This window comes from Vigna angularis, chromosome 10 (genome assembly GCF_016808095.1).
Source record: "Vigna angularis cultivar LongXiaoDou No.4 chromosome 10, ASM1680809v1, whole genome shotgun sequence".
Classification (NCBI taxonomy): Eukaryota; Viridiplantae; Streptophyta; class Magnoliopsida; order Fabales; family Fabaceae; genus Vigna; species Vigna angularis.
In genome coordinates this window covers 28515204-28533482 of record NC_068979.1, presented here as the reverse complement: position 1 = coordinate 28533482, position 18279 = coordinate 28515204, and the positions used below count along the sequence as shown (strand labels likewise).

At 33.4% G+C, this 18279-nt stretch overlaps 1 protein-coding gene across 2 annotated transcripts; it reads left to right on the top strand.

Moving 5' to 3' along the window:
* Nucleotides 1-2531: 2531 nt before the first annotated feature.
* Nucleotides 2532-14684, top strand: LOC108336030 (WPP domain-interacting tail-anchored protein 2). Of its 2 annotated transcripts, none has more exons than XM_017572320.1 (5): nt 2532-3018; nt 6107-6674; nt 6789-7921; nt 8223-8420; nt 14365-14684. In XM_017572320.1, the coding sequence occupies exons 2-5, from the start codon at nt 6134-6136 to the stop codon at nt 14539-14541; spliced, it is 2049 nt and encodes a 682-aa protein (XP_017427809.1). In that variant the 5' UTR covers nt 2532-3018; nt 6107-6133; the 3' UTR covers nt 14542-14684. The 2 variants fall into 2 exon arrangements, with proteins under 2 accessions (XP_017427809.1, XP_017427811.1); XM_017572322.2 differs by having other exon boundaries at nt 8223-8424.
* Nucleotides 14685-18279: the final 3595 nt, after the last annotated feature.

The following is an 18279-nucleotide window of genomic DNA, read 5'->3' as shown; positions in this document are numbered from 1 at the left end:
TACATGTTACTGGTTACAGGTTACAAATTATAGGTTACATGTTACATGTTACAGGTTACAGGTTACAAGTTACAGGTTACAGGTTACAGGTTACAGGTTACAGGTTACAGGTTACAGGTTACAGGTTACAGGTTACAGGTTACAGGTTACAGGTTACAGGTTATAGGATATAGGTTAGAGGTTAGAGGTTATAAGTTAGAGGTTATAGATTACAGGTTCTGGTTGTAGGTTCGAGTTGTAGGTTACAGGTTACCGGTTGTAGGTTATAGGTTACATGTTACCAATTATAGGTTACATGTTACAGGTTTCGGGTTATAGGTTACAAGTTACAGTGTATAGGTTACATGTTCCAAGTTATAGGTTACATGTTACAGGTTACAGGTTATAATTTAGAAATTATAAATTATAGGTTACATGTTATAGGTTACAGGTTGTATGTTACAGGTTACAAGTCGCAGGTCACAGGTCATAACTTAGAGGTTATATGTTACAAGTTACAAGTGACAAGTCATAGGTTATAGGTTACAGGTTATGGGTTGTAGTTTACAGGTTACAGGTTAAAGATTACAGGTTAAAGGTTACAAGTTACATGTTACCGGTTACAAGTTACAAGTTACAGGTTATATGTTACAGGGTACATGTTAAAGGTTACAGGTTACATGTTATATGTTACATATTACAAGTTACAAGTTAAATGTTACAGGTTAAATTTAAAGGTTACAGGTTAAATGTTACAGGTTACAGGTTACAGGTTAAACGTTACATGTTATAGGTTACAGGTTATAGGTTATAGGTTACAAATACATGATACAACATATATGTTATAGGTTATAGGTTACATGTTATAGATTACATTTATTGGATACATGTTATAGCATACAGGTTACAAGATACATGTTACATGCTACATGCTACATGATACAGGATACAGGATACATGTTACATGATACAAGTTACTTGTTATAGGCCACAGGTTATAGGTCACATGTTACAAGTCAAAGGTCACAGGTCACATGTTACATGTTACAGGTTACAAGTTATAGGTTACTGGTCACAAGTCACATGTTAGAAGTTAGAAATTAGAAGTTAGAAGTTACAAGTTACAAGTTATATGTTACAAGTTATAAGTTACAAGTTACATGTGAGATTACGAGTTACAAGGTTACATTATTGTAGCTTATTTTCCACATATGAAGGAATCTCAATAACCCAACCTCATCTCCACTAAAAGATATTGACTAACGTAGAGTTATATATATTCTAAAGATGAGACTAGAGAATTGGTTACCAAAAACTATACATTAATAAATACTTTAGTAGAGATTTGATTACTGATAATAAAATAAATTTAAAAATAATAAATTTCAATAAACTTTATTAAAACAAGTTTAAATGATTTTAAATTTAATTTAATTTAAAAAATAATAAGATCAAATATATACTTAATTATATTATAAATTTATTTTATTTGTAAAATTATGAGTTATTTTCTAATAATTATGAGTTATTCAATAATCTATCAAATTTGGAAAAAACTACATGAAAAGAAACAAAAGTGTATGAAGTAACATTTTCGAATATGATTTCAATTCATCCTCCTTTGGAAAATGTCAGAACAAACAAATGGAATACTAAAGTTACAATAACTCATTAAATATGTTATGTTGGAGCATGCATTTGTACATCATGGTGTCTTTGAAACAATAGAAAACCTGGTATTTGATCCTAACATCTCTCAAATTAAGCGATGAAATTAAGTGATTTGAAAGAAGAGTTTCTTTCTTTTATTTTAACTTTACAAAATTTTTTAATAAGTACAATTTGCTAGTTTTTAACTTAGAAGCATACTAAGACTTAAATTTATCTCATAAGCTTCTCCCATGTGTCTCAATAACAATAAAATTATAAACATTATCATCAACAAATTGTTCATGTTCCAAAGAATAAAAGATGTAAATTGGATAAAATCATAACCTTATAATTATAAAATTATCAATAAATAAAAAAATTTAATAGGAACTCTTCTTTTTTCTATAAACTTTATAATTTTATAACTTTAAAATTTTATAATCTTATAATTTTATAGATTATATTTTTATAATTTTAATTTTATAATTTAATAATTTTGTGATTTTAAATTTTGTAATTTTATAAGTTTAGTTAAATTTAAAAGTAATTTTCTTTAAATATAACAAATTCTCAAACAATAATTGTAATGTTCATATTTTCTTATAACAAAATACTATATGACCATATTTAGAGAAAATAACTGTGCAAGAAACTATTATATCACATATTTAAGAAAAATTTAAGAGATTTAATTAAAATATTTTAAAATTTTGAGGATCTGAAAAATTTAATAGAAACTAAATAGAGAATTTCAAAAATGATCATGTACTCAAAACTTAATTAAGTTTTTATTTATTTAATTAATCACACATTACACTTTTTACAAATATACCCAATATGAAATTGAAACATCTTATATATAGCATTAAAAACAACAATGATGAAAACAAACCAAAGTTGTCTGAATCCAGCCTGAACCCTGATAGACCCACAAAGACAAAAACACTTAACCTTTGGTCTTAGCCATTGGTTTGTGTCTTATCTATCTAGTTGTGAGTACAGCTTTGTTTTGTGTTGTTTCTCAAACCCAATTATTCGAAGTCAATATTAATGTACACCCCAATTCAGGTCTTTGATTTGTCAGATCGCAACAAACAGCGCTCCCCCGCACTAGGTTGACCACTTTGCTTTTTGCACTTTTGGTTCTTCCTCTTACACCTCATCGATCAACACAGGTTGGAACAGAAGAAATACCTTCATTTATTTAGTTTTGCTTTGAGGAATGGGAAAAGTGACCCTTATATAACAGTAATTTCAAAATGAGTGGTAGTTAGGAGGCTCAGAAACACTATCTAGCAGAATTTTCATGTGGGCTTTTGTTAAGTCAAGTTTCTTCAATATTATCATCAGAGCGAACTAATACGAAGACCCCGAAGCATTTTGACAAAGGTATGACTCAATTTCTTAGTTCCCACTTTATAATTTAGTGCGACTTTTGGGCCTTATGTGCTCCATTGTTGGAAATGGAGCGGTTCATTCTTTTCTTAGCATTTCATGTTTTGGAATGATCAAGTTAGGAGCTTTGTTGAGGATAGTCACTGGGGTGGGGGTTTGTTTCTTTAAATTTTACATTCTTATTGATGTAAACTGAATGTGCAATTTTATTGTGGCGATTTTGGGGTTATCATGAAGGATTTGTGTTGTGTGTTGATTTTGTTAGGAAACTCAGGTTATCCTATGGTTTATGTTCTTAAGATAGGAAGGAATTCGGAATAGGTGTTTCAGTTGTGAAATTGGCTCTGTTTGAAACGAAATGAAATGTATTTTTAGTTGAACTACTGTTGTGTTTCAACTTTTCTTGTCTTGTGCTATGGATGTTTAAAGAGCTTGAAGAGGTGAAGAGGAAATATTGCATACGACTCAATTTTTATAATTTTGGTTGTGAAGAGGAAATATTGCATAAGCTCAATTTTTATAATTTTGGTTGTGGTGTTTCTGTTGGTAATTATTTTTTAATTAATTAGAAGAGGGGAAGAAGATGACAACTAGTAGTGAGTTGTAGAAAAAGAAACCAGGCAACCAAATTCCTTAGATGTTTCTACTTTTATCTTTTTACCATATATCTCGAGTCCCGTGATACCAGGAAAAGGAAAAAGGCGAGGTTAGTATAGGATGAAATGCTACATGTTTTGGGTTCTTGAAATTCATATGAAACCTAGAGGTGAATAAAAGCAACTTGTAAAGAAACAAACAAGTTTAATTGATTCTTAAAATTACTACCATTCTAATTAAAAGAAATTCTTCTGCTACCAAGCATCTTGCACTTCACTTTTTCTCTTTTTGTGCATTTCTTTGATATCTTACAGGCTTGTTAACAACATCAATTTATATGTTTTTCTCATTGGGAAATAGAAGGGAATCATGATGATACCGATACTTTCTCTTTATGTTTTCAGTGAATAAGAGCATACAAATTCCTCATGATATCAAATTCTTCTTACCAAGACTTTCTTTATATGTTTTCAGTGAATACTGAAAATAAATGAGAGCATACAAATTCCTCACTGCACCTTCATCAAATTCTTCTTTCTGAGCCTTTTATAAATGATCAAATTAGTTTAGATTTATGAGGAATAATGTGAACTTTAGAATGAAGAAGTGGAAGAGGCTACATGTAAAAAGGAGAAATGTGTGATTGTAAAAGTGGATTAAGAAAAAGTTTACAACTCTATGAGTTGAGATTTCCTTTAGTACATGTTAGAAAGAAAGACTAGACTTTTGTAGTAAATTGTTTACATGGATGGAGGGATGTACGGAATCATCCACCATATCGATTCTAGTGAACAGAAAATCATCTAAAGAGTCTAAACCAAGTAGAGGATTAACACAAGGGGACCCGTTAGCACCTCTTTTGTTCTTAATTGTTATGGAAAGGTTGGCTGGGTTGGATAGACAGGCTACTGAGAAAATTATGCTAGAAGGTTTGAAGGTGGGGAAAAATGAATTAGAAGTGAATATGTTGCAATTTGCAGATGACATGTTTTGAATTTGCATTAGGCCTATGGTTAACTTCCGTAAGAGTAAGGTTGGGGAGTTGGGTATAGACAAAGGGGAACTAGATAGGTACTCCAAAATATTAAACTGCAGGATAATAAATGTACCCTTCACATACCTGGGAATTATTGTTGGGAAAAATCCTACGAAGCAAATCTTTTGGTGCCGGTTGAGAATAAAATCAAGAAAAGATTGTCTTGGTGGAAAGGAAGATTTGTCTTTTGCGGACCGGTGTGCCTAATAAAAATGTTAGTACAACAATTTCCTTGTACTATCTGTCCTTTTTAAAGGCTCCAGTGGAACTTTCTTTGAGGCTGGGGATCACAAGGTAGGAATACAACGTGAATTGAAAGGGAGAACACATATAAACCAAAGGAGGAAAGAGGACCAGGAATTATAAACAAATTTAAAAGTGCCCTGCTCGCAGAGTGGAAGTGAAGACTAGGAGTGAAAAACCAAGGTTAGTGGAAGGAAATACTAGGCTGCAAGTATGGATAATGGACATGGTTGAATGAGAGACCTAGATCAAATAATGAATTTTGTGATGTGTGTGGAAAGGTGAGGAACCACTTCAGTTGAGATTCCCTTGATTATATGCAAACTTGAATAACAAAATGAAAAGTTGGGGAGGTTGGAAGATGGAATGAGAGTACATGGGAGTGGTGTATGAAGTGGAGATGGGAATGGTTTGAGTGGGAAAAAGATCAAGTTGATGTGTTCATGCAAGAGATTCAAAGAATTTTATTACATAAAGAAAGGAAGGACTTATGGATGTGGAACAATGAAGACTTAATCATAGGTTGTATATAAGTTGTATATGGTTTGGAGCACTTTAGGTACTTCTATATCAAATATATCCTTTTTGTTGATAGAAAATATCTGAACTATTGCATGCTAATTACCAAATGCTAACTATTGTTGCTTTACTTTATTAGTGTTAGTACTTTTGAGACATTGGCTTACACTTCGTTTGTATTGGATGATCGAGCATTAAGTAAAATAACATAAAGAAAAAGTAATATTATTTAGAATAAAAAAATATAACTACTTATTTTTAAATATTTTACTTTTACTGATTATTCTAATAATATTATTTTATGATAACAAAAAAACATAAATATTATTAATTCTTTAATATATATAATTGATTATATTAAAAACTTACCTTTTAATATACATTAATAATAATAAAATATTTACTATATAATTAATTACGTTGAAGGGATAATATATGCTTTAAATATTTTACTTGTTATTCAACACGTAATTATGTATTTGAAAATGATGAAAATTGGTTTTTTTATTAATTTATCTTATTCCTCATTTCTCGTGCTTTGCCTTTGTTCTTTTACTTTATGGTCTTGAAAGAAACAAGTCGTGAATTAACTAGACAATTGTGCTATCTCTTTTGTGTGTTAAATTAGTACATAGGTATGGTGGCTTTGTTCTTCTACCAAAGGTCTCATTTCTACCTTATTTTCAGGAGAGGCTGAAAAACTACAGACCACCAATGGATGAATTTGGTAAAAAAGATGAAGGTCACTTTTACGCTGTAGATTCAGCTTTTGGAAAACCCTACGAACTTCAGGGTTTCTCAACAAAAGAAAACGATGAGCAAGAAGAGTTATCCCTGCAAGCTTTAACGGAAATAGATTATCGACTAGCCTATTTTACTGAGAAGCTGATGAATTTGCATGTGCTTTATATTTATTTATTAAGCGAGGAAAGTGATCTTGAAGCAATGGATTCAAAGAATAACAGCATCTTGGCACAATTATTTGAGAAGGCAATGTCATTTGATTTATTGGCTGGTATTTTGGATTCTGAGGTAAGAGAGCTTGACAGTTTCATGGACGCTCTCCAGGAAGAAATTGTTATTGCTCGTCAAAAAATATTTTCGTGCAGACATTTGACCGAGGTTTTCCTTATGATGGACAAAAAATTGCATGACTCCGAAGAGTCTGTGAAACAGTTTCAACAGCAGTTAATGGAGTTGAAAATGCAATCATCCCAGTTACAGAAAACCATGGATGCTTATAGAAATGAGAATTGTAAGTTGGAATTCTTACTAAAATATTTTTTTTTTCTGACATTTATACTGAGCGTGCAGTTCTTTTCCAAGTTTGGGATGACTGTTTACCTTTCTTAGTCATCCATGTAAACAGGCGAAACGGGGAAGGCCTTGAATTTATCAGGAAATGGTCAACTTTCAGATGTGAAAGCAAAATCCAATTATCAGATGGTTGAACAACGAAGATATATTCTGCAAATGCTTGAGAAATCTTTTGCGAGGGAGGTAGCTCTTGAAAGGAAGTTAGCAGAGTCAAAAGACAATGAGGACCTAAAGTTGAAACTCCGTTACACAGAACAAGTGGCATTTTATATGGAAGAAGCAGCAGAAGTAGTTTGGGGAAGATTTCTTGAGGCAGACAATGCTGCAGAGGTGTTAATGGGGATTTCTAAAGGTATAATGGGACGTCTTCAAGTAACTGAGTTCAATCTCAGTAGTTCTATGCAACGAGAAAATGAGTTGAGATCAACAGTTCAAAATTTGATGGAGCAAATCAAGGCTAAAGATGCTGCTTTAGATAAGCTTGAGACATGTAATGTCGAGAGTACTAAGGAAAAATCTGATGTGTTGGCTTTGAGGGAAAAAGTGAAATTTCTTGAGAAGGAGAGAAAGGATTTTGAGCTTCAGATTAATAATGCGATTGCAGAGAATGAAGCATACCATGAACATCAAATTGAAATGGAAAATTTTGTTGAGTCTCTAAGAGAAAACATTGACATTGCATTAAATAGGGCTGAGAGTGCAGAAGCCAAGGTTACACAGCTAACTGAGACCAACGTGGAACTTACTGAAGAGATGAATTTTCTTAAAGGGAGTGCTAGCACTGCAGAAAAAAAGGTTGGTTCACTTGAGAAGCAACTAAGGGAATTAGATATCCAACTACAGACTGCAAAGGCATCTTCTGAAGCAAGTCAAGAACAGCAGAACATGTTATACACAGCTATATGGGATATGGAAATATTAATTGAAGAGCTGAAGTCAAAGGTTTCAAAAGCCGAAAGTAATAATGAAAGTGCTGCTGAGAAATGTTTTGTGCTATCTCAAACAAACTTAGAACTTAATAAAGAATTGGATCTCCTTAGGTCCAGAACAATATGCTTGAAAACATCTTTGGATCAAGCTAGCCATACAAGTTTTTCAAGGGCAAAAGAAATTGATACTAAAACCAAACTTATCATGGATATGGTAATGCAATTAGCTGCTGAAAGGGAGCACATCAATAACCAGGTAATGACTCAAGAAATTTGTGGGTTTTGAACTCTAGTTTCAATGGTTTCTTTAAGAGAAAACTAATATTTAGGTCCTTTAAAGATATGTGTACTCAATTGGATTTGTTTGGCTAATAAATCAGTATTTTTCCTTGGAACAGAATAAGAAATCGAAAAAATGTAACATGATAATTTTGAAGTTATGATTATGTTTGTCGATTTATTATTTCTTTTCAAATAACTCTGGAGTTATTATTCAACTTTTTATGAATTATACACTAACAGGGACATTGGATTTCCTATCATTGTTCTTCTTGCAGTTACTTGCTTTAAAACAGGAAAATAAACATTTGGTACAAAAGTTAAAGAATACTAAAATTGATGGATCTTTACATACGTGCAACTATGGACTGAACAACAGAAACGAAGATCAAGCTTCCAACATTGACTCAAGCAATGATAGCTGTGCTAAGTCCTCGGATGAGGAAGTAATAGATCACTTTAATGCCGCCTTTCAGGCAGGTACTTATTTGTCAGCCTTTTCTTTTTAATTTGTAGGTATGCTTATTACGTAAAATGTAGGTGTTACATTCAGGGTCTACTTAGGAAATTTTCTCCAAAACCACTTGTAGAGAAAGAAAATAAGAAGAAAAATAAAATAAGCTTCTCTATATGCTCTATTGTGCACTAAGTGTTAAATTTTGCCCCAGAACAATGAAAGAGCAACAAATTTAGTAAAGCAATCTGTTTTTAGTTAGATTAAATGCAATATTGAGAGTTGTAGGTAGTATATTAAATGTATTACTAGAAGTTGTTAGAAGATTCTAGAGGTTGTTTCAAATAAATTAACAAAAATAAGAATCTTGAACTAAGATGTCTCCAAATCATCCATAGGTGCAACAACACCACCTCTACTAGCATATTCATTCTCTCCAACTTGAACTTAGATGTCTTCATATGAAGCATCTAGAACTTGCTTCATTTTCCTCCACAGTCCATTCATCGCCAGAAGCAAAGATCATCAATGTTGCAGTCCTTTATCTTCCTAACACCCTTCTTCGTCAATCTTGAATTAGCCATTACAAATCATTCATGTTCTTTTGTTGTAGACGATTTCTTTTCTTGGTGTGGACCAAAATAATTACTAAATTAATTAACACCTTATACTAGCCTCTAAAAGATAATTATAAAATCAATTTCATAGATAGGAATTCTTACCCTTTCAAAAGCACTTCAGTGACGTTCACATCTGGATGAACTACAAGTCAAACTCAATACTCTAATTGCAAATCTTTGTAATTTTGGATGTTCATCACCATATGATTCCCACCATAGTGATGGAGTTTTGGTTTTGAATTCACATTGAGCTATTGGAATACCATAAAATCTAGATTTTCTCTTGAAACTTTCAATTTGAGAGTCAATCTTAGTGATCTGATCAATGTCTCCCACCAACCTATCCAAACAATCATACATTCCACGTTTCACCTCATAATCAGCTTTGAACTTAGCATCATAGTGCAACATGGGTTAGATAATAGCCTGCAACATGTAATGGCCTATGCAATTGGTTGTCCCATCTATGATCGATGATTTCCCAAAGAGGAGTATAGCTATGCAAGATAAAAATAAGTAAATTAATCTCCAAAACCAAAGTCTATTATTAGAAAATGAAATATTAGTGTATGGAATTAGTTATTATTACTTCTTGCTAACTATTGGAAAGATTTTGTATCTTCTCTTTGGCAATATACATTTCCAGACTTAAGATTGAAACTGTAAAATAATTCTAGAGGGCTTGATTGATCCCTCTCACAATCTTCTATTTATATGAATAAATTGATACACAAGTACATGATAAATAGGGTAACCCTAGACACAATATAATCATGATAAATAGGGTAATCTTAAACACAATATAATCATGATAAATAGGGTAACCCTTGACACACTATAATGATGATAAAATAGGATAAATATCCTAACACTCTCCCTCAAGCTGGAGCATACAAATTGTATGTACCAAGCTTGGAACAAATAAACTCAATCCGAGGACCCCTTAATGACTTGGTCAATACATTTGCGAGTTGATCGTTTGACCCAATAAACTCAGTACATATTTCTTTGGTCAACAACTTTTCACGAACAAAATGACAATCAATTTCTATATGTTTAGTCCTCTCGTGAAACACTGGATTTGATGCAATGTGGAGAGCAGCTTGATTGTCGCAATACATCTTCATAGCATGGATGTCACAAAATTTAACCTCTTGAAGGAATTGTTTCACCCATATAAGTTCACATGTTAGTGATGCCATTGCCCTATACTCGGCTTCCGCGGTTGATCGAGCTACTACATTCTGTTTCTTACTTTTCCATGAAATAATGTTTCCTCCCAGAAAAACACAATATCCTGTAGTAGACCGTCTATCAATAGGTGAACCTGCCCAATCTGCATCACAATACCCAGAGACCTGAATGCTTCCTTTATCTTCATATAACAATCCTTGCCCGGGAGCCTTCTTTACATACCTTAGAATGCGAATGAGAGCATTCCAATGGTCAACACATGGAGCCTGCATGAACTGACTAACCACTCCAACTGCAAAGGATAGATCTGGCCTTGTAATAGTGAGATAAATCAGTTTTCCAACCAGCCTCCTATACCTCTCTGGATCGGAGAATAATTCACCTTCTTCTGTCCTTAATTTCTGGTTTGGGTCCATGGGACTGTCTACCGGTCTACAATCAATCATGCCTGTTTCTTGTAATATATCAAGAGCATACTTCCTTTGGGAGATTACAACTCCATCTTTTGATTGCGCTACTTCAATGCCTAAGAAGTATTTGAGACTTCCAAGATCCTTGGTTTGAAAATGTCTACACAAGTACTCTTTTAGTTGAGATATTCCAACAACATCATTTCCTGTAATGACAATATCATCAACATATACTATTAAGTAAACACATTTCCCGAGAGAAGAATGACAATAAAAAACTGAATGATCTGCTTCACTGCGTTTTAGCCCAAATTTTTGAACAATGGAGCTAAACTTTCCAAACCAAGCACGTGGGGATTGCTTGAGGCCATATAGAGATCGATGCAATTTGCATACCATACCAGACTCCCCCTGAGCAACAAACCCAGGAGGTTGCTCCATATAAACTTCTTCCTCAAGATCACCATGTAGGAAGGCATTTTTGATATCCAATTGATGAAGTGGCCAGTGACGAATGGCTGCCATGGCAAAGAAGAGACGAATAGTAGTCATCTTGGCTACAGGAGAGAAAGTGTCACAATAATCAAGACCATAAACCTGAGTGTAACCTTTTGCAACAAGCCGAGCTTTGAGCCGATCAATTTCACCATCAGGGCCAACTTTAACTGCATACACCCATCGACAACCAACCGCCTTTTTTCCTGGGGGAAGAGGCACCAGCTCCCAAGTATTACTGTGATCAAGAGCCTGCATTTCTGCAATCATAGCTTGTCGTCATCCAGGATGATCAAGTGCTTCTTTCACATTCTTTGGTATAACAACAGAGGACACTGAGGATAAAAGAGAAAAATAGGAGGGCGACAATCGATGATAGCTTAGAAAATTATAAATGGGATGAGGGTTTCGAGTGGAACGAGTACCTTTTCTGAGGGCAATAGGCCATGCTGAATCATTTGCACCAGGAGGCATGGGAGGAGGTGACGAGGGAGAAGAATCTGAAGTAGGAGATTCACCATTGTTTTGGGGAGGTGGACTATCCATTGGGGCCCTGTGTAGGATGATCTCAGTATGTGGAGAAACAGGTGTAGAAGGATTGTGATCAAGACTTGGAATGACAGAGACAGTGGAGCTATTTGACTCAGCCATTGGAATAGGAAGGACCTGCTGGAGGATAGAAACATCCTGAACAGATGGAGAGAAGTAAGGAGTCTGTTCAAAGAATGTGACATTGGCAGACATGTAATACTTCTTAGTTTCAGGAGAGTAACACCGATATCCTTTTTGAAGTCGAGAATAGCCTAAGAAGACACATTTGAGAGCGCGAGCGGAGAGTTTGTCTAGTCCTGGAGACATGTCATGAACAAAACATACACAGCCAAACACTCGGGGAGATGTATGAAAGAGAGGATCATTAGGAAACAAAATGGAGAAAGGGACTTTATTATTAAGAGAGGAGGAGGGCATCCTATTAATAAGATAACATGCAGTTAAGATGGCATCCCCCCAATGATGGACAGGAATATGGGCACCAAGCAAAAGGGTACGAGCAGTTTCAACCAAGTGTCTATTTTTTCGTTCTGCTATACCATTTTGCTGTGGTGTATGAGGACAAGTAGACTGATGTAAGATACCATGGGAACTCAAGATGGTAGAAAAGGAGGATGAGAAATACTCTTTTGCATTATCACTTCTTAATATTTTGATTACTTGACCAAATTGATTCTTGATTTCATTCAAAAAGGATGTAAAGATAGCTAACAATTCAAAACGATTTTTCATAAGATAAACCCAAGTACATCTTGAATATTCATCAATAAAGGTAACAAAATATCTAAAACCAAAGGAGGAGATACGACTAGGTCCCCATATATCAGAATGGATGATGGAAAAACTAGAATTACATATTGATTGAGACCTTTTAGGAAAGGAAGATCTAACATGTTTTCCTAATTGACATGACTCACATTCTAAGGTTTGGAGACCACTAAGTTCAGGACACATCTTTTTTAATTTGGACAAATGAGGATGGCCAAGTCGATCATGTAGCACTTTAGGATTAGGAGCAGCAACACAGGACACCCTTGGACGAGATCCAAAATGGTATAATCCGCCAGCTTCATATCCTTCTCCAATCTGTCTCCCCGAACCACGCTCCTGTATAACAAAAGATTCATGATCAAAGGTTATTGAACAATTTAACATTTTAGTCAACTGACTTAAGGAAATTAAATTAAAAGGACAATTAGGGACAAAAAGGACTGAGTTGAGATTGAGGGATGGAGATAAAGAAACATGACCGACTCCTTTGGAAGAAGTTTTAGATCCATTTGCAAGGGTTATGAAATGAGGTTTTTCTCGAAAGGAAATAGATGAGAACAAAGAGGTATCACCAGAAATGTGATCAGAAGCACCTGAGTCAATTACCCATGAATTTTGACCTTCCATAGATTGAGAAATGCAGGCGGTTGATGTATTGGGAGATTGAGATGGTTGTGCCAAGCTGTTAGACTTTAACCTTAAATACTCTTGATATTCATCCTCAGAAAACATAGAAGTGGAAGTGGAGGTAATTGATGAACTTCCAGAGAAGGAAAGAGTACTGCCAGACGCCATTTCTGAAGAAGACGAATAGTACCAGCGAGGAACAAGAAAACCCTAAGGGTTTAGACGAAGGAAACTGTGACAGTGATGGACGACGGTGGCCGGCAACGGCGGGCGGCGGCGGTGGCCGGAAGGTGGCTGGCGGCGACGGTGGCCGGAAGGTGGTCGGCGGCGGGCAACGGCGGACGGTGGCGGGCGACGAAGAACTGTGGCGCCGGACAAATATATATTACGAGACAGAAACCAGAGCGGGATCGACCCGCTCTGATAGCAACTTAAGATTGAAACTGTAAAATAATTCTAGACACAATATAATCATGATAAATAGGGTAACCCTTGACACACTATAATGATGATAAAATAGGATAAATATCCTAACATCCAAAAAGAGAGGTTAGGTCAGGAAAAGGGGACAGAGAGAAATGTAAGAGAAAAAGATTGCAGAGAAAAGAGTCATACCACACATGTCCTCACTGAATAAATCCCCGCAATTTTATGCTCTTTCTCCTCATACGTGAACTTTTGTGCAATTCATTATTCTTTGCATTGCTTGCCACGTGGCTATCACCTTTAACCAATTCTCCCACGTGTGTTACGTAAACATAACACTCTGATCTTCCCGCTCATATCTGTAGATTTTATCTCATTTACTGTTTCATTAGTGTATGTAATAACAATGTACCTTGTCTATATCTTGTAATTCATCTTCCCTTTCCCTCCATAACATGATTACGTTCTTCCTGAATACTACCATGAAAAGAGTCTACAGAACTCTGCTTTCCCTTCTCAAGCCTTTTTATGTTTGCCATGCTATAATCAGAATATAAACATAAGACAACTTATTTTAGAATTTGAAATTACATGTCTAGAATGTAAAAACTCTTATCTAACCAAGGATGCTTACAATGGTAACTGACAAAGTTGACCAAAATGCCCAACATGTATCCAGAACCAATTGGTTTCTTTCAATGTTATACTTTCTACCATCATTTTACTGGATGGATTTTTACATACTGCTTTGGAAACATTACAATGTGAAGAAGTTCACCTTGCATTGATAGAGTAAAAAGCTAATTTACAGGTACAAACTTAATTTTCCTCAGATCCTAAAGTCTTTTCCTTTTTTTGTTTCAACTATTAGGTGGGTGAAGAAATTGCAAGCTCAAAATCTCAAGCCGCATCATCTATTTCGGCAGATAAGCTTGCAAGTTGCAGAAAATTGACATTTCTTTCAGTAGCATTTTTTGTCCCTCTGGTTTCTGTGTTAGCCATCTGGTTGTTGGACAAAGGAAACATTTTCATTTCCGAAAGCTTATGATTGCCAAGTTATGAACGCTATAGAAAATTTGTGCTTGTGTAGTTGGGCTTCCCTCAAGTCCTAGAGCGTCTTTATGTTATCTTAGTTGCTGTAACAGATTTCGGGTAATTTATCAATTAATTAATTACTATAATTATAATTTACTACTGAGTTGTGTTTTGTTGTGTCTTGATTTTAAGAAACTAGCAAATGCCCTCCCTTTGTGGTTATGTTTCTCATTGTTGTGTTGCAAAAGATGGGATGCAGTGGCCACTAGCGAGGATTGGAGATGGAGTGAAATGATCATGGAGACGGGAGAGGGGGAAAGAAGAAAGAGAAGATTTATATGGACACAAAACACGTGTCAACACTCCACAACACTATTTGCAACATTAAAAAATTAACGTTATTAAGTGATGATGACTCTAACGGTAGTTTATTTTTAAAATATACATGGAGATTTTAAAATTTATACTTACAACTAAAAACTAGTAATTTTATTATTATGTTTTGAAATTCGTGTTTATGTAATATTAGTTATTTTAAAGTATCAATTGCAATGATAAAATTCAATATTTAAAAGTTTTAGAGAGAATATTAGCGATTCAATGATAACAAAAAAGTTCTTTTTTTTCTCTTGTGTGAGTCCTTTTTATATAATTTTCTTCGAAAGATGATAGTTATTAAGAAAGAATTGATCTTCTTGAGGGTAAGTGATTTCTTGTACGAAGATTTGTACTTTTCTACATCTTAGGAAAAACAACATTGTTTTAGTAGTGAGAGCTTGTACAACATAGGAAGAACATAAATCTTTAAAGAAACATTCAAGAAATGTCTTCCTATTTTACGAGGTCTTTCTTATCCATGTGTAATACTTTTGAGTAAAATTTGGTGTTGTCATTGTCTACACAGATAAAGAGATTAAAAACAAAGCAGATAAAGATATAGTATGTTCATGCACTTAATGGTCTTACATTAAGAGATTGTTTAAACATGATTTGTAATATGAGCGTTTAGCGTGAGTTTGTGTTTCTCAAAATAGTGTCTCAATTGATAAAATGTTCAACGTTTACTACTTTCTTTAAAAATGTTTTTGTCAAGTATTGTTTATCTTTTATTATTCCATGTGATTGTTTATTTTCCTATTGTTTAATAAGAATGTTCTAATATGCGTTTAGCTTAGACGCTATATTTCACTAAAGGATATTTCGTAAGTGTTGTATGTTAAACTTCAAAACTCGAGATATTAAACAATCTAATCTCTCTAAACATCTTAATATGAGCACTTAGTCCATATGTTTAACCAATCAATTCAAGACACATGCAACTTGAGCTAAACCACTTGATTGGCATATTTAAGCATTGGAATTAACAAAAAAAAAACTACAACTGGAAAACATGTGACATATGACTTAAGTAAAAACATAAACTCAACATGTAGCTATCATGTAATTTTCTTTAAGATAACATTGTCCTATATGACTAAGCATGAAAAAAAAATATGTCAAGACAAAGCATTTAAGCAAAACCAAAGATACAAAACATAACCAACCAAAGTTGTTTGACAGAACTTATACGTGCATGATACACATTATTCAGCACCTTCAAATTTGCATTTGCACTAACTCAACCAAGGGCGTTAACTTTTGGACCATTCCAAAATAGTTATAATAAGACAAGGTTATGAAAACACAAATAACACCTTAACAATTAAGCTCTTAATGTCAAATGATAAGAAATCATCTTATTGATTTTAGAAGCAAGGTGTTAGTTCAAGTTTCTTAAAAAAGTTTAATGAAGATCTCCACTAGACATTAAGATAACTAAGTTATCTTTATGTGAAGGTTTACTTCATTGTCAAAAGAAGAAGATGATGGAGATCATTCTTCAAAGAGCAAATTTTGATGATGATAAAAGCAAGTTCAAGAACTTAGAGTGATGATAAAAGATATTAGAAAACTTGTATTTTATTTATGTATATAATTAAGTCTATGTAATAAGTCATATATTAGTGAATAAATTATGTATAAAACTTTGCTTAAAGAGTCCTAAAGAAGCATGCAGAAAAATCATGGAAGAAAATGTTTTATTTATCCAAAAAGTTTTGTGACAATTGATTATTATTAATAATAATCGATTATCTAATTAAAATCAAATTTTTCATAATAATCTTTATGTCAATCAATTATCACTACTCGTAATAGGTTATCACAGTGAAAATACAATATTTTTAGAGAAGTTTTGTGATGATTAATTGTCACTACTTGCAATAGGTTATCGTAGTGGAAATAAAATGTTTTCAAGTAAGTTGTTAGGATAATTGATTATCTATTTTCCTACACTCTTTATTTATCCGTTATTATTTTAAAGAAATCATTTTTATTGCTAAGTCAAATTTTAAAAGCAGAAATTTAAAAAAACTTAATTTTACTAACAAACCAATTCACCCCTCTTGATTTTGTCAAAAATAATTATTTCATTGTATGATTCTAACAAAAAAGACTCAAGGATAAAGAGAAGATGGATTCAAGTTAATGAAAAAAAAATCAACACAAAAAGGAAGCAAGATATGATATAGTAAAGAACATAAATTAAAAATTGAAACGTGATTCGAGTTAATGAAAAAAACAATCAACACAAAAAGGAAGCAATACATCATATAGTAAAGAACTTAAGTTAAAAAAAATTGAAACAAAGAATTACAGAAAGGTAAGGAGATAAAAAGGTAGTCACACCACTTAGGGTATTAAATCATCCAAGATAAGTGATCTGCCACTTGAACCTTAATTAGACTAAAGATAACTCAAGAACACCTAAGAGAGACTCTCTCAACTCCGTCGAACATAATAACATTATTTTTCAAAATATTTAACCATTTACAAGTAATGAAGAGGTCCTCTTAACAAATATTTTAAAACACAAATAACAAAGATTTTAAATACTCGTTGACATACATGCCTCGTTGTTCAAGCATTTTGAACTTCAAAAGGATATTCATCCAATGGTAGAAAGGAACAAATCTAGCATGCATCGAAATTTTAATGTACATCCAATAATTCGTGTGTCCTATAATAATTATTCATACAAACCTTATGCCACCATGGGATATCCCTTGTGGGTTTACATTGAACAAATTTCAACTTTAGCCTCCCACTCTCGATACACATTTGGATCATTATCGCCATAAAACTTAAGGATTCTAATGTCTGGATTTTGCTTTCTTGGTGGGGTAATGCGCCAGAGCCCCTCTTTCATTGGTACGTCCTCTCTTTCTCATTTTGGAAGCTTTGTAGTGAAAGTGACCTTCTTCTCCTTTCTCTCGACTTTCTTCATATTTAATCTTTAAATGATCTCCCTTGGAATATGATCTAAATTTTTAAAATAATTTTTTTAAAAGAAAAGTTAAATTACTTTATCCAAACCAGCAATTAAAATGCAAAATACTTTAATTAAAACAAAATATTTAAAAAGTGAAAAGAATAAATATTGAAAAAAAATTATAGACAATTCAAATATTACATATTTCAATTTATTTAAGTTGTAGATATTTCATGTAAGCCAATCGGGACACCAAGACACAACTTATCCTTGATATTTGCTGTAACATTAATTGACATAAATAAAACGAACCTAATTGTAATGGAATCAACATTGCCAACACACACTCGCACATACACACGTGTATATGAATATATAAATATATAATACACTATGTAAAGACACACTGGCGAAAGGAAATTAATAAACCCTAGAAATTAA

Coding starts and splice junctions, on each gene's coding strand:
- LOC108336030 (XM_017572320.1), top strand. CDS start 6,134: ATGGATGAATTTGGTAAAAAAGATGAAGGTCACTTTTACGCTGTAGAT. Junction 7,922..8,222: donor GGGAGCACATCAATAACCAG/GTAATGACTCAA, acceptor TTCTTCTTGCAG/TTACTTGCTTTAAAACAGGA. Junction 8,421..14,364: donor ACTTTAATGCCGCCTTTCAG/GCAGGTACTTAT, acceptor TTCAACTATTAG/GTGGGTGAAGAAATTGCAAG.